General features: G+C 43.0%; 1 protein-coding gene across 1 annotated transcript in view; it reads right to left on the reverse strand.

The window, feature by feature from the left end:
• Nucleotides 1-22,402, reverse strand: part of GPR158 (G protein-coupled receptor 158) — a 123,315-nt gene that overhangs the window by 35,991 nt on the left and 64,922 nt on the right. The window contains exons 3-5 of the mRNA XM_080974386.1: nt 19,767-19,869; nt 13,702-13,919; nt 4,096-4,164 (exon numbers count right to left, since the gene is read on the reverse strand). Of these exons, the coding sequence (XP_080830512.1) occupies nt 4,096-4,164; nt 13,702-13,919; nt 19,767-19,869 (390 nt within the window). The remainder of the gene's footprint in view (nt 1-4,095; nt 4,165-13,701; nt 13,920-19,766; nt 19,870-22,402) is intronic.

Genomic DNA, 22,402 nt, shown 5'->3' on the forward strand with positions numbered 1-22,402 from the left:
ATAGCCTCCTGGGTGACTTTGGGGCAGACACTGCCTCTCTCAGCCCGACCCACCGCACAGGGATAAAATGGGACAAGGGAGAACTGTGAATGCCACACCTTGAGCTCTTTGAAGACAAGGTGGGATATAAATGTAAGCAGAATTCATTTTCTGGGGGTTTTTATTGTGGGGGGATTGGAAAGTTGTCTATACAAGTGGATATAACAAATATATAACATATGAAGGGGATAGATGAATGAACACAGATACAATATGCCAAAAGGAGAAAAACAACAGAATAACAAGCATTTCCAGTTTAGTCTCTCTACAACAGGCAAAGGCAAACTCTGGCCCTTCAGATTTTTGAGACTACAATTCTCATCATTTCCTGACCATTGGTCCTGCTAGCTAGGGATGATGGGAATTGTAGTTCCAAAACATCTGGAGGGCCAGAGTTTTGCCTATGCCTGCTCTACAATAAGAGAGTTGGTTAACGTTAAGACATTTTCTGGTGTTCAAATAAGCTTCTAGTTACTTCAGATGTATAAAGTTAATTACAGGAGAATAAACTGTGGGAGGGGAGGGGAAATCAAAGTGTGCAACTCTAATTACTTTTCTAGCTGTTCTGTGGAGCAGGTATTAAAGGGAAACCGGTGTTCTTAAATGTCATCCCTCAGCTAATAAGTATCATAATAATTAATGGCTCTCTGAGCAAAGTTGCTTAAGGTCAGTTCTTTTAAATTCTAAATAAAGCCACTAAATGAAATTTTCAAAAGCATCCTGGTGACATGCCAAGTGGCATTCGCTTTAATTAGGGCCAACATGCTTTATGTTCTCTGCACACTCATCCTAAACAAGTGACGAGGAAGGAAGTCTCATAGACTTGGGATAGCTAAGCGCTGTGGGTTCTAGTCCCACGTTGGGCCAAAAGATTCCTGCATTGATGGAGGTTGGGCTGGATGGTCCTTGTGGCCCCTTCCAACTTTACAATTCTATGATTCTATTACTTCAGTGGCATTTCCTTCCATGTGCTTGAACAGCAATGCACACAAGAAACTAGTTCCATTCAGGGATGGATGGATGCAATGAACATGTAAAGTTGAAGTCAGTTTTAATCTGTACATTTAGCTTATAATGTATATTTTTAAATGTCGCTTTTATTCATGTTTCAATTTTATTTTTCTACTTTGATTTTTATTAACACTTACAGTGTATATTTTTTACATTCTTTGTAAAGCACTTGGAGGTTTTTGTTTGCAATTAAGTGGTATGCGAATTTTGTTAAATGCAATGAAATGTGCACTGTTTTGTTTTATTAAAAGAAGTAATGCAGTCCTAGGAGATGAGTCCTGAAACCCAAGAGGGGTTATTGCACTAAAATGTTTATCCGTGGGGCTTTGGTTCACTTTTGGAAAGACCAGATAAGAAGCTTTATTGGCCGTGTGTGCATGCAGTATGCAAAATGGAGAGTCCCCATTCACGCATATATACAGCAGGGGTGGGGAACCTGTTGACCTTCCAGATGTTGCTGGACTACAGCTCCTGATATCCCAAATTATTTGCCATGCTGGATTGAGCCAATGGAAGCTGGAGTTGAACAATATCTGGAAGGCCACAGTTCCCACCCCAATATACTCATGTACAGCTTGCACACATAGGCCCCATCTGCACTATACATTCCAAGCAGCATCATAACACTGCAAGCTGTCATGGCTCTACCCCCCACCAAGTATATTTTGTTATGGGAGCTGAGAGTTGTTAGGGGACCCCATTCTTCTCACACAGCTACCCCTTCCCAAGTGGTTTAACAAGGAATCCCTCTTCCAAACAAGCGGAGGGGTCCTCACCCCTGCCTTGCGGGAACAGTAATTGAGGGAGGAGGGAAGGGAGAAGGAAGTTTGCACAGTGTCCCCAGGGAGACTTCAATGATGAGAAACATCCCAAGCCTCTTAGACTAGGGGCCAACGACCTCCACCCCCAAGATCTCTCTGGAGGAAAGACAAGGCTTTGGGGGCTCTGACAGAACTCCTGAGTTGGGTGCTATCATCTGGGGGAGATTTCAGAACGAGAAGACATAACACGGGGCAATAGTGTGCTCTGTTTCCAGTCATCTTAACAGAGCTATGGTATTAGGAGCGTGCAGGGGGTTACTTTTGGTTTCCTTTTTTCAAAAAACAACAACACAACAGACTTCACAGGGATGGCTTGGGGACTAGAAGTGGTAGTTATTATGCAAACTGAAACAACTGGCAACAGACGGATGGAGAGAAAAAGCATCAAAAGATAATAAAGGGGTGACAGAAACTAAATACAAGAAGCTTTTCATCTAGGCCTCATTATAGGCTTTATACACAAAGCTCCACAAGCTGGTGCATAAATCTTGGATGGCAAGATCAAATGTTTATTTCAATCAAGGAGATAAAAACAGAGTTATCTAACAGAAAAGTGTCGCCTCAGCATGTTTCCACATGAACAAACTCGAGAAGAACTGCACAACTATCCTTAGTTTTCCTTCTTCCCATACTTTTCCTAACATATATACTGTGAGTGGCCTGGGTCAAACGTAACACAAAACCATGGCTTAGTGTTATGTATGAACCCTGCACAGCAGTTTAACTATAGTTACAACTTTGTCTACAGCCAGCAAACCAAGATCTGAAGCCATGGTTTGTTGTTTGCTTACAAACCTTGGTTTGTTTTAACTATTGCTTGGCATTACATGTGAATCCAGTACCTTGTCCTTAACCATGGTTACTCTGAACACCTTAGCCAAGACATTCCACAGACTACAAAGGCACGAGGCAAGAGCAGTTGGAAAAAAGAAACCAAACTTTGTAGAAACCATGGTTTGCTTGTTTACTCATGGTTTGTTAAACAAACTATGTGTCTTTATTCCTCTTCCTGTTTTTCTATGCCACTTTTCTCATCTCAGAAATGTAAGAGGCTAGAAATAGGCGAAGGTAGTTAGCATCTTTCCTTTACATGTTCTATAATGGCCATCTGTTCCCTAAGGTAGGTGTTCTAACCAAAACAAATCAGTGTCTTTCTTTTCTTGTATTGTTCCACAATGTACCCACGTACAACAAAAATAGCAGTATGTTTTCTGAAAAATCCAGTGTCTATATATGTTGCTTGATTTCAAATGTTGGGCGGGGGAATTGAGTCAATTTCCCTGTTTTATAACAAATGCCAGAAGGGCAACAGATTATTTGGGTTTCCCTTCTATATACAAGACATATTGAAAGAACAGTAGACAGATTTTGTAGCTTAGTTTAGGCATCAATAGTTTTGTTTAAAGGGGAGGGGAGAGGGGTGCACAAAGTCCACAAGCTATTTTTCACAACCTGTTGGCTAATAAATAAGACTGGGAGCCACGGAAGCACAGTATTTTCCTAAGTGTGCCCCTGTGTTGCTTTCCTTTTATATAGCTCTGCCTTGATCCAGCTCCTGTTTATGAGGTGCTGATTGTCTACAATGGATCTGGGTACACCGTGTAACACCCTTAAGTTAAAAAGAAGAAAAGGAAATGGTTGTGGCGACTCCATAATTCTTCGGAGGATGGTGTAGGACAGGCTGTTGCAGCATAAATTGCTACTGTGAGCAGCCCATGTCTAAGAGATTTCAGCAATGTATAAAGGGGAGGCAGTGGTGCCATGAGAGGAGGACTTCGGACTCAGCAGGAATGAGATGCAGCAGATCCCAAACTTGGCAGGGCTATCTTATCATACTTTAAAGTGGGTGAAGTAAATACGCACTACCATCTAAAGCAGGAATGGGAAACCTGCGGCCTTCCAGATGCATTGGGCTGCAAATCCCATCTTCCCTGACCATTGGGCTGATGGGAACTGGAGTCCAACAGTACCTGGAGGATCACAGGTTCCTCAGCCCTGGTCTAAAGATCTCTGCCTAACCTCCAATGAGACCTTTTAAGCCCAGGGTCTCAAATTACCTAAGCGCACCTCTAAGATGAGGGCCCTTCAGGCAATGATCGTTCATGTGAGGACAGGGGTGTGTGAAGATGCTCATCTGCGAAACATCGAAGGGAAGCACTGCATCTGATGCACAGCTCACGGCCTCGTCTTTTATACTCCTTAAGAACAAAACAGTGTAACTCACCGGGAAGTAAAGAAGCAGTGACCCAAACAGGATAGTCTCCAAGAGAACGAGACCAGATGCCTTAATGCTCTAGAAACGAAAACAAATGGGTACAAGAAATTAGACTGACACAGCCATTGCATTATTCGTTTCACGTTATCTTTAAAATATTTATAGCAGAAACATTAAGAGGCTTGCAGATGAAATGTCATATTGGTGGGTTATAATCAAGGCGAATAAATGTTACCGATTTTAGCACAAGACAGAGAAGACTGACCACCTAACAATCAGATTGGTAAATTAATTAACCCAAACACAGAATACTGGTGTTTAAACTGCTTTCAATACCTGTTAATATGTTTGCTTGTAAGCAGGTTCCCCTCATCAGGATTTACTTCCTAGCAAACAAGGTTGCAACATTAGCTCTATTGATATCAATATAATACAAGTCAGTGTAAACCGAAGCAGTCCATTTTAAATAGTTTAGTACAGATGCTTGGAGTGTGCTCAGGCAGGCATAATCACATCCATTTCTCCTATAAGATTTAAACAGATGGCAAATGTTCACATGGGCTGGGCATTTTCTGTAGCTTCACTTTCCTAGAGGGAAACACCATTTCCCTCACCCCAAGCTATTTTCTTTTACTGGTTGATTGAATTTATATCCCACCCTTTCTCCCCCACCCCCAGCCAGCAAGCACACCCACAATAATAAACACACACACACAAATTCTAAAAGAGCTACAGTTAAAAATATTATTTCATCCAGTGATCTCAGGACTGCCAGGAACATATTCTTCAGCCACCAAACGTCTGAGGTTTCAAATTTCTCCTGAAAGCTAATAATGTTGGAGACGGATGCACCTCACTAGAGAGGGCTTTGCAACATATAAATGAATCTCCCCAGACCCTTAGATCATTATCTGAACTTAAAGGGGAATTTAATTGTGATATATACATATCGAGGCTGAGAGATGGATACCAAAAATGACTGTAATGTACGTGATATATGATTTTAGAGCTATTCTAATCAGTTGTGTATGTTTGCTTTTCACAGTCAGCTCTGCTACTGCTATCAAGTAAGTCCAAGGGCTTCTTGAGACAAGGCAGTCGCCCAGTATCAGGTATAAGCAGCTCACCACAGCTGAAAATCTAGGGAACTGAAACCCTAGAATGTAATTTTCCAAGGGGGAAAGCCTTACTTTCTTAAATGCCCCCAAACTCTCTTCTGGGGAGCAAAACTGCTTGCTACTTTACGGTGGCCTGATTATCTCTTTGGCACTGCCTTTAATAATTTCAACTATTTTGGCTTGCAGAATCAGAGTACATGCAATTCATGGCTGCTGGCATTTTGGAATGTACATAATACTCAGAAGGTAAATTGGAAGGCTATTCGTTCCCATTGCTTCTTTTCTCTTGCCTCTTCTCCTATACCACCAGGGCCATCAGAACAGCCTTCAGCAATGTATAAAGCAGTGGTCAAGGGAAAAGAGAACCTGGAGGAGTTTAGGCATTCCCTAATGAGTAATACACTCTTGCTGCCATTCAATCATTTCTGCTGGGACCACTCAACTGCTCATTGTGCTAGGAGGGAATCTGTTGTTCCTCCACCCTAGAGAATCATTAAATATCTCTTTGCCAAAATGATGCAGCTGTCTTTGGGCATTGCCGTTTCCCACAGGCTGACAAACCAGGCAGCTTCTTTGGCCTAATGAAGGTTGCCATCAAATGTCAAAACATTTCCATGCTGCCCTCTGCAATGGCTACACTTTTGCTAGCAAACTGGCATTAATGACTGCACATGTAGTGTACATATAGGAAAATGACCAGGGAAACACCAGCATAATTTCCTTTAACAGCTCAAGCTAATGTGCCGGAGCACCAGATATCAAAATCCTGTGCTAGGAACTTTCAGTTGGTGTAGAATATTAATTCCCACAATGGATGGTGGTCGGCTGATAGATGAATCTAAACACATCCTAAGCAGTAGTACCTGGTGATGGTTATGCAATGGCTGTGTGCCTCCCAAAAGTCACTGTGATGTTTGTAAAGATGGAACAGGAGGAGGAGGAAGGAGAGAGAGGTATGAAAGTGTCCCGCTCAGTAGCAGATCGTATGGTGAGGCAGCGGTACTCCTGACCTCCCAGCAGCTGAGTCAGCTGCTGCTTACCAGGAAAGAGATGGGGAAAGTGAAAGGGAGGTCAGCACAGTGCAAACACACTAGCCAAGCCAATATGGTATTCCTGCCAGTGCCTTTGCACTCTGCTGACCTCCCTGCCTCCTCACTCCATTGCAGCAGCAACTCAACTGCTGGGAGGCCAAGTGAGCACCACTGTCCCACCACACCATCAGCTACTGGACCTTCTTTTATAAACTCTAGCTTGCCTGTATGGTTAGTTTTTAATGCCTATCCATGGACTGCTCATTCATACACAGGGGGAATAAGCTATTTAAGACCCAGTGATAAGTGTATTCTTTTGGAAGTAGATTACATTGATTTCAGTACAAGTGAATATCTTTAAGACTGCAGTCTATGTAGAACAGATATAGCACTATAGAAGATGCTGGCAGAGGCTCTTTGGCTGTCACTCTTTGGGGATGGAGGAGGATTTCATTTAGTCCACATTTTTTAACGAACTAGCCTAGTGGGGATGGATCATAATGCATGGATCATAACATAATTATTCTTTGGATTGCACACTTCCCTGAATTTCAGAGTTCTCGACTAAAAAGAATAATAATAAAAATGCAAAAATGCAAATTTTAGAATAAAGTATTTTTTAGAAATATGCAAGATAATATATGCAATGATATAAGTGTTGTGCGACAAAATAGGCATTTAAATGCATTTTAAAATATGAATTTCCAAACGGATCACAGATTATGGCAAAAATAAGACAGAACAGACTTACGAATGAGTACATGTGAAATAGATGCAGAATGGAAATAGAATAATCCTACCATTCTTACTCAGTCGTTAAGAGAAAATATCAAGCACAAGAATGCCAATATTTCAGCATTTACATTCCTGGGTTTTGACTTGTCTCAGATTAATGATGGTGGCAGTTCTGCGTACATTACCCTTCGGGATCTTGAAACTCTCCCTTTTCTCTTTTCCACTGGATGCTTCCCATTTTGAGTGGGCCTTGGGGCTGTGGCAGAGCACTAAAATGGCTGTCAGACACAAGAAGAGCTCTAAGAGGCAGGATCACAAAATGGCGCAGGCGAGCCTCTCCATCAATGAAAAGAATGGCACCTCTGTCACCCACCAGGATGCTCACTCACAGAGCAAAAACATCTCTTCTGTTCAGAACAGAAGGGTGGGTGGGTGACCGGTCCCAAATGAAATATGGGCATGTTTAAGGGGATGTGCCAGTACAAATAGGAAGTGGGCAGGAAGAGCAAACCATCTTTCATACAATGTGGATTTTTAAAAGGACATTTACTGAGACCTTTCACAAGTGCTAAGAGGCACACTGGCATTCATGGACAACATGTTGATGACCCACTTACATGACTGGGGCAGTTATGCATTTAAATATATGAAGGCCGTCTTTAATGATGCACTCAATATAGTCACTTCACCACAATGCAAAAGGAAATGCTTTCATACAAAACACAAGACATACAATAGCAAGAAGACAAAAAGGACTATGTGCAACAAAGAGAGGAAGAGGCACAACTGCACAATGGTCCAATTGCCCAAGTTTAAGAGTTGGTGACAATATGTGCTCATGCCTCTCTCCTGCAGTATGTATTTTTGTAGGCAGTTGCCTTTTTTGGTGCATGTTGCACATTAAAAAATGCACGCACCACCCTCGAGCTAGCATGCTCTGGGGGCAGATTATTACACAACCTAAAGAAGGGTAAAACTATAAAATAACAATCAAGATAAAGCAAGCCTAGCAATGCAGCAAAATTCAGCAATGGAAACCAGCAGAGAGCAATAAAATCATCAGAGTAAAAACCAGCCGACTGATTTGCTGGAGGGAAGTAGAAAAAGAGGGAGAAGAAGGAGAAGAAAGACAGGCAAGCCTCACTGGGAAAGGCATTTCAGAAAAAGAATTCCATACAGGTAGAATAAGGGTGAGTGAGGTTTTTCGATTGAGGGCCATATTGACCCATTGGCAACTCTCTGGAGGCCACATGGTAAAGTAGGTGTGGGGGATGTGGAAAAGTAGGTGTGACCAAGATGGGAACATGGACATGGTAGAATCAGTAAATGAACATTTTCCAAGTGAATCTCCCTCTCCCACCCACTCAATTCATTTAATTAACTTTTCCCTCCTTTCTCCCAAAGTCATTCCTTTGTCTTCCAACCAACTGCATTCCATCTTCCCTCTCTGCCACCAAACCAAATCAAGACACCATTTGCACACCCATGCTTTTATTATTATGCAGTAAAGAGTTGCTGCTGGCTACTCTGCTTGTCCCATTTTGATGCACGTGGGCAGCACTTGGGACAGATTGCCGGTGACTGTTGTGTCTTTAGCCACTGACAGCATTGCAAGCAGCTCCTGAGCGCGGCTATTAATAGGACTGCAAGAAATTAACACTCTAGGACTGCTATAACAACAAGGAATCAAAAACAAGGAAAGACTGGGCTGTTTGGGGAACTGCAGAAGTGGAACCTGGCTGATTCAAACTGGAAAGTGCTTGGAGAAGCTCTGAGGATGTTTTAAAGGACGGGGGAAATAGGGATCTTTGTTTAATTTATTTGCATTGTTTTAAGCCTTCAGTTTTGCTGCAGTGAAATGCCAGGGGGTCCCCGCAGGTTGCAATAAACTTTTGAGGGCCGTGTATGATTTGGGAAAGTATGCTTCATTATCTCCAAGCCATATATTTGTCAAAAATGCTTATGCCAAAGGCCAGGTTTATCTCTAACTGCCCAGCTAGACTGTGGACACCACTTTAAAACTGAGGGTGTGGGTGTGGGTGTGTTTTCCTTGAAAAGGCAGAAGAGGAAGGAAAGAACAAGAAGTCATCAATCACAAATGAATCGCATCCAGGAGGAAAGAGTATTAGTGTTCCCCAAGCAATTCTTCAGTTCACCCACCTCCTGATCTTTTTCTCTAACACAAGAAATGTAAATCTGTCAAGGTATGTTATGATGAAGATAAGTTGCTCTGTGTCTTCTGGTATAGAGACTCTGTTCCGCACCATATACATGATCCTTTGAAGGCTTGAGGTCTAAAAATACAACACTGATACGAAAGGAATCCTGCAGCTAAGGTGGCAAAGTACATATTCTTTAAGCTCCGCCTTCCCAAATGGGTGCATTCCAGATGTTGGAGCATGGCCAACAGCCAGGAGTTGTAGCCCCAAACACCTGGAGGGCATTAGGTTGTGGAAAGCTGCTTAAAACAGCCTTCTAACTAGGGTTTGCTGATGCAGATGTGGAATTCTCTGTTTCCTTTGTGTTTGCTCACTGGTCAGACATCCCTCCATGAAGATGCTGGCGGCATTTGCTGACACCAGATTTTGTTGCTGCTGTTAACCAACAACCTGTGGATTGTATGTAATTGTGGATTGTATGTAATTAAATCGTTTAAATGACATAGTTCTGTGGAGTGTTCTGTGTTTTGCCTTCAACCAGAACCTTCGGTGGAGGAACACAGAATTGTAGAGTTGGGAGGGAACTTAGTGGTTAAGAGCGGTGGACTCGTAATCTGGTGAACCGGGTTCGCGTCTCTGCTCCTCCACATGCAGCTGCTAGGTGACCTTGGGCCAGTCACACTTCTCTGAAGTCTCTCAGCCTCACTCACCTCACAGAGTGTTTGTTGTGGGGGAGGAAGAGAAAGGAGATTGTTAGCCACTTTGAGACTCCTTAGGGTAGTGATAAAGCGGGATAGCAAATCCAAACTCCTCCTCCTCCTCCTCCTCCTCCTCTTCCTCTTCCTCCTCCTCCTCCTCTTCTTCTTCTTCTTCTCCAACCCCCTGCAATGCAGGAATCATTTGCCCAATGTGGGGCTTGAACCCAGAACCTTGAGATTAAGAGTCCCATGCTCTACTGACTGGGCTATCCAGGAGCTGTCTAATGTGCTTAATCTAGTTATGAAGGAAGAAAACGTAAATATGAAGAAAGCAGCTTTTAGGCATAGAGACCGCAAGGACCTTCCACTGCACTATGAAAGGTGCTCAGGGACGAAGGGTCCCTGAGAATTCAACAGAATACTCTCCCCACCCAGTGCATATGCACAGGTACATAGGTGTGACTCCCACAATGCTATCCAGCCTCAAATACAAGTTGCTTAACCTTCAGACGCAAGCAACACAAAGAAGGCTGGAGCAAGATCAGTGGCTCCCAGACCTTTTCAGGCCATTGCCCCCTTGGTTCCATAAACTCATCCCCAGCGGCCCCTACCCTGCCATGTAAAAAGCATTATTCAGAATAGTGGTTTGCACAACCCACTAAGGAAGACAACACCACAATATAATTCAAACCGGTAACAATTAATTGCACATTCATTCAAAAGCCAATTAAAACTATTTTGTTTAATTAATTCAACAAAATGGTTGAATTTGATCCAGTGATACCAGGTTTTCTAAGTTGGATAGTCATTCACTGTAACTCCAGTGCCCCCTACCTTGCTTCTTAAGTAATCCCTTCCCCCCCCAGGGGGCGGTACTCCCCACTTTGGAGACCTCTGGACTAGTTGGGGGATATGGGAGTTACACGCAGCCTCTCCTATAGTTGCTGTGTACCTATGGGCTTTGTGTGAGCATAGGTGGGGAAGCAAGGTTCTCCTGCACTTACAGGAATTGTCTTTGCCTGGGTGCCACATCCACAGATATCTGGCCTGCGGCTGGCCCTGTTCTGTGGAACAGCATTCCTGTAGAGGCGCCAGCTATCTGCACCTTCCAGAAACAACTGAAGACTTTTTTTTTGTTCTGTCAAGCTTTCCAAGCTAGATGAATAGATCTCTGCCCCACAGAGGCCTCCGCTGAATAGTTTGCTAAATTCATTTGCCACTATTATTTGTGCTGTTTTATAACTCCTTTTAGCTATTTTTTAATGATATTATGTACATCACCTTGAAAGAGAGATGCAGAAGGTGATTGAGAATATAATAACCATAACCCCGTTTTAAAGTTACCAGTGCGTGCACCGCCACAAGGCAATTACCTTATTGACATATCAGGATCATTTAAAATGTCAACTGACACTCATCTCATTTGTGTATGCTTATGTATATATACATAATACAACAGAATATTACGTACAGACATGCATATTCATTGATCAAAGGCCAGCGCAAAGCTATGTTCCCTGAATTAAAAGCCTTCTGCCTTTGTTTTTCCACTGAACACTTGGGAGGCTAATTTCCATTCATGATGCATGTCTCCTTAACAGTATCAGTTATTTAAGACAGCCATTAAAAGCCTATGATATTACCATAATGAAGCAAAACTTTAGAGAGTTAGAACAGAGCTCTTCAGATAAGTTACCACCAGGCTGTTAAACAGATGCCTTTTCTCTGTAATGGGATTACAGGACTGATGTACAGGCAACTCTCTCTGTAACATAAATCACAATTGTAGCAAACACATGTCTCACGATCACGACGAACACAAAGGATTTGCCATGGAAAGAAAGAAATAAAAGGGGGGGGGGTTGGAAACAAAACAGGGAGGCAGCAAAATTGTTGAAGCCAGTTCTGAGGTTTCCTGCCAGGCATTTAATTGGGGGAACTGACAGGAAGTTATCCAATACAGAATCTGTTAGATAGATGCAGTTGCTTCTGCAATGATTGCTTAGGAAAGCTAAATAGAAATGCCTGTCTATTTATAGAAAGAGGTGATTGCAGCTATTAATTTGAGCAGTGGGATTCAAGTATTTTATGTGCATTTGATTTCGCTGGTTTCTGAGTAAACTGGAAGGCTATTTTAAGGCTGAATCGTTCTGCACAGAGCTGTCACAGCATTTTCTTCTTTATTAAAGATTTTCTTGTTTTACAAAAGTACATGCCTTGTCTCTTCTTTCAGGTTGTACAGTCTTTCTTACAAATCAGCTACATTTATTGTGAGACATTAGTCTTGAGTACAGTATAAGGTTGGGGGAGAGGAAGGGTGGGGTGGTGAGGCTTATATTACTTTTATATAGTGTACGTGTGTGGTTTCGTGTCGGTGTCAACTGGGTAGGTTCTCTTTCTATTCGTTTATTGCATTTCCTTGGTAGTGAGAGGTATTGGGGGGCCAGGGTGTGGCTGGTTGTCTGTGGTTGACTGCAGTGGGGTTTGTTTGCATTTGTGGAGGGCTTGTTGGGTCAGGTAAGCCAGACTGATCTGTATACTGTCAGCTGATTCTTGTTGCTGTGTTGTTAGGCTGTGTATGTGATAAACGGGAGCCATACTGGGGTGAAGGAGTCTTCTTCTATTTGTCCCCATGTCACTTTCAGTTTATTGGTTAGTTATTCTAGTACAGTGGTACCTCGGGTTACAGACGCTTCAGGTTACAGACTCCACTAACCCAGAAACAGTACCTCGGGTTAAGAACTTTGCTTCAGGATGAGAACAGAAATCGCGCGGCGGCAGCAGGAGGCCCCGTTAGCTAAAGTGGTACCTCAGGTTAAAAACAGTTTCAGGTTAAGAACGGACCTCTAGAACAAATTAAGTTCTTAACCCGAGGTACCACTGTAAGGCTGTTTCCCATACTATTTGATACCACTGGTCCATGTTTATTCCTGACAGGTCTCTCCAGTGTCTGGCTAGGAGGCTTCTGACTGCTGAAAGCAGGTGGGTTATAAGCTCTGTATAATGTGAGTGGTCATTATGATCTTGGAAGATGTTCAGTAGGGCCAGTTCTGAGGTGACTTCTAATACCTGTGTAGTTATTTTGCATATTTTATTTATTTATTTCAAGAAGTCTGAGGCTGCAATCCAAATCCTTCAAAGTCAATGGCTGGGGAAGCGGGTAGGAGGAAGACCCATAGAGCAGGTTCGGGTAGCCTTTAGAGGACTGTGATTGCAAGTTTGGGTGGCTCCACTGTGCCATAGACCTCAAGCAGGTAGTAGGGGTTAGAAGCATTCAAATCCACCCAGTTAGGGTCATAGTGACATGCCTAACACAGTCCTTCCTGCAACTAGCTTGGAATTCAGCACTTTGCAGATCTGGGCAATTAACATCTGACTAGAGATGGACCAGGGATGGATAGACCAGCCTGTTTCCATTTTGTGTCATTTTCACATACACCCAATCATAGGTCCATTCCATTCAGTGGGGAGGGAGTTGCATGAAAAAAAACCCCACACATATAAATTGTACTAATTCCATATGCATTCTATTTGCATTCTTCCTCTAAAATAAGCATGTCTGTAGGCTTTTCAATTTCCCCCTAAAACACAAACTTTTGTGAACATTTTTGAACCAAAACCGCATTGTAAAATCCAACCAAGTGCATAATCCAATCGATAGCTACAATCTGATTGGCATCTAAGTCCAGGAATGAAAAATTAGGTTGGTTTGCTTCAAAACGTGGACCAAACGAATTTCTCCTCTGCCTCTACACCAGAGCCTTCGATTTTGACTGTGACAAATTTGGGTCACTCCCTTATGGGCAAAGCACACTTACGACACGTAAGAAAACAGGCAGGAAGATTAGAAGGGGGGAAATGTTTCCAAGTTTACCTTTGCTTTGCGAAACCGGTAGACCATGAGCATGCTTATGAAGTCCAGCAGCATACAGAGAGTTTGGAATGAGATGATAGCAAGCCGTAAATACTTGTCCTCCTGTGCATAGCAGGGAGTATCATCTGTGCAGTAAGAACATCCTTCCCTGCAGGGTAAGCAGCTGTAGATTTTCTCCGACATCTCGCCTCCAGAAAAATGGCTCTCTGCAACCTTTCCTAAAAGTATCAGATATAGGGAGGGCAGGAGAGAGAGAGAGAGAGATAAAATGGGGGGGGGGGCATTTGCTTGCCTTCCTGGTGACCCATGGTCCACCCTCCCATTTTTCTGAACCATATAAAGCTTTGAGACAAAGCTGCCATTTTGGAGGTGGTAGCAGAAGCCCGTCCTACTCTCGAGTAGGACCCTGACAGAGACACATGCCTGACTGGCATGTTCCCTCCCTCCTGGTCGATCGTTTGGGAGCTTCAAAAGTTTTCTTCTGCCTGAACATCACAGTGACCGATGCCAACAGACATCGGCACACTTAGGGATCTGCAGAGTCTTTGCAGCTTGCGTAATAGACCTCAGCAACTCAGCATTTTGACTAATCTATTTTATTTACTTATAAACACACACAGAGCACTGCAACATGGCTCCCTCTCTCTCTAGCATCAGACAGCAAAGAGAGAGAACAAAGGACAATAGTCCCACTTCACGGAACACAGTAACACAAACATCCTGTCTCCGTCACTTCCCACTCTGTGGAGTCAAAACATAACCGTCATGTGAAAGACAACAATCCCATGACTGCAACCACGGAGCAGGAATTCTAACATCAGATACCTGTGGGAAACCGACAAGAAATGCCCAAGCAAAAGAGGGCTATCCCACCCTGTGGTTTGCAGCAATTTATATTCAGAAGCATGCTGACTCCAACTGTGGAGGCAGAGCATAGCCTTCCTGTCTAGTAGCCATTGATAGCCATATCCTCCATGAATTTGTCTCAGCATTTCTCAAAGTATGAGGTCGCTATGGAAGTGTGCCAGCCCAGTTTGTGCGTGCCTGCCTAGACTGGCTGTCAGGGCTGGAGTCAGATGCAGGTCAGCACAAAGAAGCAGAGTTAGCTGTCAGTGACTGTTAGCTTTTTATTCAAGAAAATGACATACAAACTCAGCTACACTTCCCAGTAGCTCTTGCCCCTATAGAGAAGTTGCCAGGACTGAAGGGGCCTTCCACCACTTCTGAGGCTCCCTCTCTTCTGGATGTGTCCCAAGCAGTCTCAAACTGCATCTGTTCACCTCTGGTCTCTGTTCTGCTCTCCCCACTATCCTGCATGTTCTTGGAGACAAAGGGGGAGCTTGTCACAGCAGGAGAGGGGGACTCCCTGGATTCTTCAGCAGCCTCTTGACACCCCCCCCCCAGCTTCAGCCTCAAAGTCTGAACTGCTCCCTGTCACAGGGTCCTCCTGCTCACTAAACCCCGTCCCTCCAGTATCCAGCACCTCCTCCAAATCTTTCCCTTCTGTCCCACCACCAATCCCTGGGCTCAGGGCCTTCCTCCTCTGGGATTTCCCTTGGGGATTCCACGGCTGGCACCTTCCACCACTCCTGGCACTGGCCAACTGCAGGCTGGACTAGGATGATCACTGGTTTTAAGATTGCGATTTCCTAAATATTTGCCCTTTGCTTCCGATTCCTCACTCCTGTAGGAAATGCCTGACCCTACTGCCTACCTGCTGACGTCCATCTAGGCTGCAAGTATCCTTTCAAGACCCTGATCAAATTGGGCAGTGAGTTCCCTCTGCAGGCCTTGGCCTTGAACAGGACCATTTTCCTCTCCCTGCCCTCAGCTGGAGTCAGTCCTCCTACTGAGCCTTCGCTGGTCCTTCAAAAAAGAATGAACTGGGCTGTTTTTCTGGTGTTTGCATCAGGAGCAGAACCCCAAATGGAAATCCATCTGCCCTGCTATCTCAGCAACCCACTTCAGCCTCCCAGTTCTGTCTCGACCTACAACCGTGCAGCCTCACCAAAAGCAGAAGGATGGCAAAGTTTTCAGTGGGAAAAGCATCTGGCCGGCAAAATCTTGATTATTAATGATGGTGAGCAAGCAAGAACACAGCTTGACTTTCAGGTTCCTTGCTGGGTTTGCAGAGCTGGCAGTTTAGATAAACAATCTTTTTAAAACTAATGTGCTGAGGAAATTTCACAGAGCATCAGAGGCTGCACAAACAAAAAAATATCTCCACAAATTTCGCTCCAGCAACATTGCCTTCTAAAGTAGAAATGAAAAATGTGTGCATATATAAAGGTAACAGCACTTCTGGCACCCTCTAACCCAGTTTTTCCCACTGAATCGCTGCTCCCCATCTGGGGAGCAACCATATAACTGTAGTAATTAAGCAAAATTCTGCTCAGTTAGCAGATAGCTAAGGTAAAACATGACCCACAGAGGCTGCAATCTAAAACATGCTTACCAGGCAGGAAGTCCTATTGAAACAGTGGTGCTGGCATCTGAGATACACACACTTATAAATGGACCTTTTTGTTTGTTTGTTTGTTTGTTTGTTTGTTTGTTTGTTTGTTTGTTTTATTTAAAATGCAACAAATGCAACAAAATATTAAAATGCAACAAAATATTAAAAAACAGAATACTACGATGGCGTAAATTTTAAAAAACACTAATAAAGACTGGTTGGTAAAATACTGTATTTTTTGCTCTATAAGACTCACTCCCCCCCCCCTAAAAAGTTAGGGGAAATGTGTGTGCATCTTATGGAGCGAATGCAGGCTGCGCAGCTATTCCAGAAGCCAGAACAGCAAGTGGGATTGCTGCTTTCACTGCGCAGCGATCCCTCTTGCTGTTCTGGCTTCTGAGATTCAGAGTATTTTTTTTCTTGTTTTCCTCCTCCAAAAACTAGGTGCATCTTATGGTCTGGTGCATCTTACAGAGCGAAAAATACGGTAATTTTAAAAATCATATTCCATATTCCAAGGGCCTATCAATGAAATACAGCTTTTAAAAGATGTCCATTAGAAGGCAGGGCCTGCCACGCTCAAGACCTGGTCCCTGATAAAGGCTGGCCAAACCTCCACCAAAACTGCCCCATCAGAAGATCTCAGGGATTCAGCATAAGGAATCACGAAGTCCTTGCGGTACTTTGGGCCCAAGTTGTTAAGACAAATTAATCCTGCGCAAGCTTCTGCACTGCTCCCAACTTTATATATTTTGCCCTTATTTTGAATCCACAGCTGCGTTTTCTTGCTCCAGGAACATTTTACATTCTAATATTTCTGTCCAGAGTCATCTCTCTCTTCTTGTCAGACTTCAGCCAAAAAAAAAGAAAACCCTCCCCAAAAGCTATACAAACAGACCTCCAGGTCATGCAGTTTCTTTTGCAGCAACCATCAGCCTCCACCAGTTCCTCATCATGCATTCATTTCCACAAAATCACCTCTTGGATTCCCAGAGTAACAGCCCTTTTTATGTTGCAGTGGAGGCGACAGGCTACATTTTACATTTTGAATTAGTAGCTTTTCTTTCATCGTTTGACAACCTTCACCACTCTTGACACTAGCTGTCTCGCCCTTTGGTTTTGATAAGACACATATATTCCGTCTGGCAGGCTGAGAGTCACATCAAACAGCTACATCTCCAAGGATGAAGGGAATTTCTGAAGGTGTCACATTATGCCAAAGAGGGTTTTGCTTTTTAAAAAAAGTCCTTAAATTTACTTGCATGTAAGTACTATTTAATCAATAGTACTTTGCTTAATTTAATTTTTTGTTTTTGGTGTGTGGGCCATTTGTTTTCAAGTGAGAAAACACTGAAGGTCTTTTTAAAAAAAAAAAAAAAATCATTATTTGTTTACCATATTTATATGCCAGCCCTCCTTCAAAGGGTGGCAAATATGTCAATATGTACTAAAACAGTAAAATTTAAACTTCTAAAAAGAGTTAAGAACTCCTGAAAGGAACCACCTACCCTCAAACTAATAATTTTGGGGTTGCCAGGCACAGGACTTTCAGCCATCAAATGCCTGGGTAACGCTTTTAAATCTCTCTGTTTGCACCAGACCTTTAAATCTAGCGGCAAATACTAATAAAGTTTATATCTATCTAAATCAAAGGAGCTAGAGCCATGCTACAGAATGCCATGTGTGAGAGAAAGCCTATGTGAATGACTGGCAATGCCATTTCCCCCTTGCCTGTAGGCTGGAACTACATATTACATTTATAAACATGGGTTCCCAAGCAGGTAATACAAATGTGGAAATGGAGGAAGCATTTGCAGCAGAGAACCGGAAGTAACACCTCCTGCGCCTATTGATTCTTCCCTGGGTTTACTTCTGTTCCTGGAGCCCAGCTGGGTAACACAGAAAACATGGGATGGCTCGGAACCCCATGTCTTCATTGTAACATATGGTTCTGCCTTTAATCATTGCTGCAAGAGAATAGCAGTCATCGTGATGCCTTCTGTCCATGGCTAAAAAGTCAATGGGGAAAAGAACTGCACGTTGTCAGCTCTCTCAAAGTAATGTAGTTTCCCCTTCATCTTGCCATTTTTCCAGCTGCAAGAGTCAGGGGTCTGCACAGAAACTCAGAAATAGCAGAAAGCACTAGATGACAAGAAATGTCTTTGAGCATTCATGAACAGATGATCATCAATCTCCTCCACCAGACCACCCAAACTCAATGCCGTTCACTTACCTAGGGACTGACTCTACCCTAGCTAGTGGAACTGTAGCTAGATTATCCCATCAACATCTCCCTGCTAGAGGTCACTATGGCCTGCACTAACTATGGCATGCCAAGATTTAAAAAACTGGGTTCCAGGTCTGGGAATCCTGAGATGACCCCCACCAGAATTTTTCAGAGATTTACTACTTTAGATCACATGGTAGACTTGAGCAGCCTTTCGATGTATAAAGCAGGCTTCCTCAACCATGGCCCTCCATATGTTTTGAGACTACAATTCCCAGCATCCCTGACCACTGGTCCTGCTAGCTTGGGATCATGGGAGTTATAGGCCAAAAACATCTGGAGGGCTGAGGTTGAGGAAGCCTGGTATAAAGGAAGGATAAAAACTGAACCCTGCATACCCCTCAAGACATAATTCTAACCCAACTTTCGCAATCGTCAAAAACATTTGGCTAAGACACAGCAAGGACAGAAAGATGCTCTTGTACATTGGTCTGTGGGGCTAGAATTCCTTATCCCCAAACTTCCTTAGAAGCCAGAATTTCTTTTGATGTCCACAAGTCTGATTTATGTTAAATGCAATAACAAAAGGGAACTGGCTGATCAAATTAAACTAATCATTGTACTAGCCATTATGGCTATGTTCTACCTCCACTATTGGAGGCGATATGCTTCTGACTACCAGTTGCTGGAAATCACATGTTAACAGAGTGCTGTTGCACTCAGGTCCTGTCTGCTGGATTCCCAGGGACATCTGGTTGGCCACTGTGAGACTAGGATAGTGGACTTGATGAGCCTCTGGCATGATACATCAGGGTTCCTCTTATGTACTAGCAATGGGGAGTATAAACACCCTCTTTCAGGAAATGTTGCAAGGTAAGAAGGGCTTAAACCCTTGAATGCAGAGCCAAAAAAACCCCTCAATTACCCAGAGCCTCCATTTGTTTCCTCCTGAAGTTCTGCACACTGGAAAAACCAGCAGCTGGTTTATACAGATGTATAATAGAACAATGACATTTCAAAAGGAAAATCAGCAAAATTAAAGCGCTTATAAATGGGAACGCAGCCCAATTCTGCTCTAATGCTGATACCACAAATTGCTGCTGCCCAGCAGCAATGGGGTTTTAAAGGGAGTGGGGGTGGGAGTTATATTTATTTACAAATCAAATACACTTAAAAGTAGGTATGTTTTACAGGATTCTCCAGAGTATCACAGATGACAAACCACAGGGCTAAAATTCCTTAAGTGATTATATAATCCCTCCGTTGCAGGCCATTGGGAATATACCGTATAGCCCTGACAAGGATAAAAAGGAACCCTGCATTATTAATACGCGCTCTCTCTCTCTCCCCATCTCTCTTTCAAACCAAAGCAAAGGCACTTACTGTGAAAGCCGTTCATTGAAAACAGTTTGGGACGATAGAATCCAGCCTTACAAACGCACTTGTAGGCTCCGAGTACAAATCCATGGCCCTTCACTGGCACACACTGGAAGGAAGGAAGGAGAAAGGGAGAAGATGAAAGAGGTGCCCACTCACTTTCCCAGAGATGTTGAACATCTTCACCTTGAGCCTGACAATACAGCAGGGGGCTTTCCTTTACAGAAAGCAAAACAGGGCTTTTTGTTTGTTTTTTAAGGTTCAAACAACAACTGCAATTTGTTTTAACTGTTTTTCATTCTGAATTTTAAAATATTGCAGCCCAAGCTGGAACCTGCTGGTGAACGATAAGATAATTAATGTAGCTGTGGCAGTGATAGTAGCAGTGACAACAATAGCAGCTATCCAGCAGTGGGACTGAATGCCTTGAACTCGCCTTCACTGGAGATATTCAAAGCAGAAGCTGGACAGTCAGGGGTAAGATCGTAAATCCCTGCACTGAGAGAAGTGGTCTAACTAGGCAACTTCCAAACGTCTCTTCCAACTCCCATGTTCTGTGATTCTAGGCCAGGGCATCTTCACTGCACGAATACGGTACTTTGTATTAACATGGCACAGTTAATACTGTATTAACTGCATTAAAACAACAACATATGCAGGCTGGCATAAAGATGAAATTATTTAGAGTAAAAAAACCAGGCTATTCCCGTCATTTAGATTTATCAGTATTAGCAGATCACTGGCCCACAATGTTACAATAAGCATCACAGCAGGCTCTAATTAGCATGCAGGCCATGAATATTTAACTGGAACAACATATCTGTGCATATATATCTACTTGTGAAGTCACAGCCACCTGTGGATAATAGCTTTATGACACTTTCTGTGATCGTAGAGACAAAAATGAGGTAGCAAATCTCAGCACAGAAAATAGAGATTTACAGTAAAATGTTGAGTTGGACAACTGATCTCCAATTCCAGATAAACATGACCAAAAGGGAGCAATCTGAGGGCAGTCTAACTTTATACGTAATGGTAAAATGAAACAATATAATGGGATAACCCACATTCGCTGGTGTTCCACATTGACCAGGGACATACATACATCATCATCATGAATGAATTGCTTCCCATGACACATCTCAACATGATTTACAGTGAAACAAAAGCATCTACAAAACAGTTACATATACAGTATTGGTTCGAATATAAGCCGCACCCGAATATAAGCCGCACCTTAAAATTGAAGGGGGGGGAGAAAAAAAGAAAAAATACCCGAATCTAAGCCACTCCCTTCCTTGCTGCTCCTGGCTGCAGGGCGGGGGGGGGGCGTGGTGCGTCGCCGGCGGCCTTTCCACTTCCTCGCTCTCTCCCTTCCCCACCCTGGGGGAGAGGAAGGGGGATTATGCATGGGGAGGGCACCACTTTGCAGTGCTCCTGGCGCTGTTTGCCCCACACTCCTGGCTGCATACTGTAAGGTTGTGAATATAAGCCACACTTTAACTTTCCACAGTCGGAATTTGGGGAAAAAGTGAGGCTTACATTCAGGCCAATATGGTATTAAACAGTTCAAAGAATTGCATATATTAAAAACACAGAGAGAGACTGATTAAAACAGCTACAGCACATACATGAAATAAACTCAAATCCAATATAGACACCACTGTGATAAAGAACCCCCTTTGGAAGGCTTGTTGAAAGAGGAATGCATTTAACAGTTGATGGAAAGGTGATATACGATGGGAGGGAGCTCCAAAGGTACATCATTGTCCCTACTCTCTCCTTATTTTGCATTTTGAAGATATTTTAAGGTTGATTTTGAAACATTTAGTTAGTTTGAGGTGAGAATTGTTAGTTTCTGTTATCACTGTGCAGCTGCGTGGAGTCACAGGACTCTGTTTACATTCCAGGGCTTCCAGACTGTTGGCAGTCTCACGGGAAAGGAGACGGGATGTATCCTCCCCAAGTTTTCTACCAAAGCCAGAGCAAACTTTAAAGCTGTCAAAAGTAACCTTACAGTAACTCTTCCCCCTCCCAAAAACCCACTCCCAATTTCACAGCATATGCATAAATACTTATCCAAGCCTATTGGAAAAGCGATGAGGCATTTGCTGTGAGTAGATGGTATGACAAAATATGCAATTGCCACTTGCTGATAAACTCACTCAACAATGCAGACTCACCAGGGATGCAATCAAACGTGACACCATTCTGGACTAACGGATACCTTTTATTTCATTCCAGCCAAAATTTTCAAATCCTAGAAGCAATTTTGCATCTGTTGTGTGACTATAATGCTAGTCAGAAAATTTACCGAGCTCCGAACATAGTGCAATTGTAGATGGATGAATTGTGTCCTATATTCTTGTATAAAATAAGAATCAAAATGGCCTCTAAGAAATTGTGAGATGCACATCCTCTATAGTATACACCAAGGAGAGATGGGCTGGTGTGCTTTGGGTGAAAAAGCAATATATAAATACCCTATAATATACCATTTAGAAGTAGCCAGGCCCCTTTTTTCCTCCTCCATTATCAATACTCATTTACTTATTTACATTTATATATACTGCCCATCATGCGAGCATCATAGGGTGGCCTTCCACAGAACCATAAAAATACACAACACAATAGCAAACACA

This window comes from Podarcis pityusensis (assembly GCF_964106645.2).
Source record: "Podarcis pityusensis genome assembly, chromosome: 12".
NCBI classification, from domain to species: Eukaryota; Metazoa; Chordata; class Lepidosauria; order Squamata; family Lacertidae; genus Podarcis; species Podarcis pityusensis.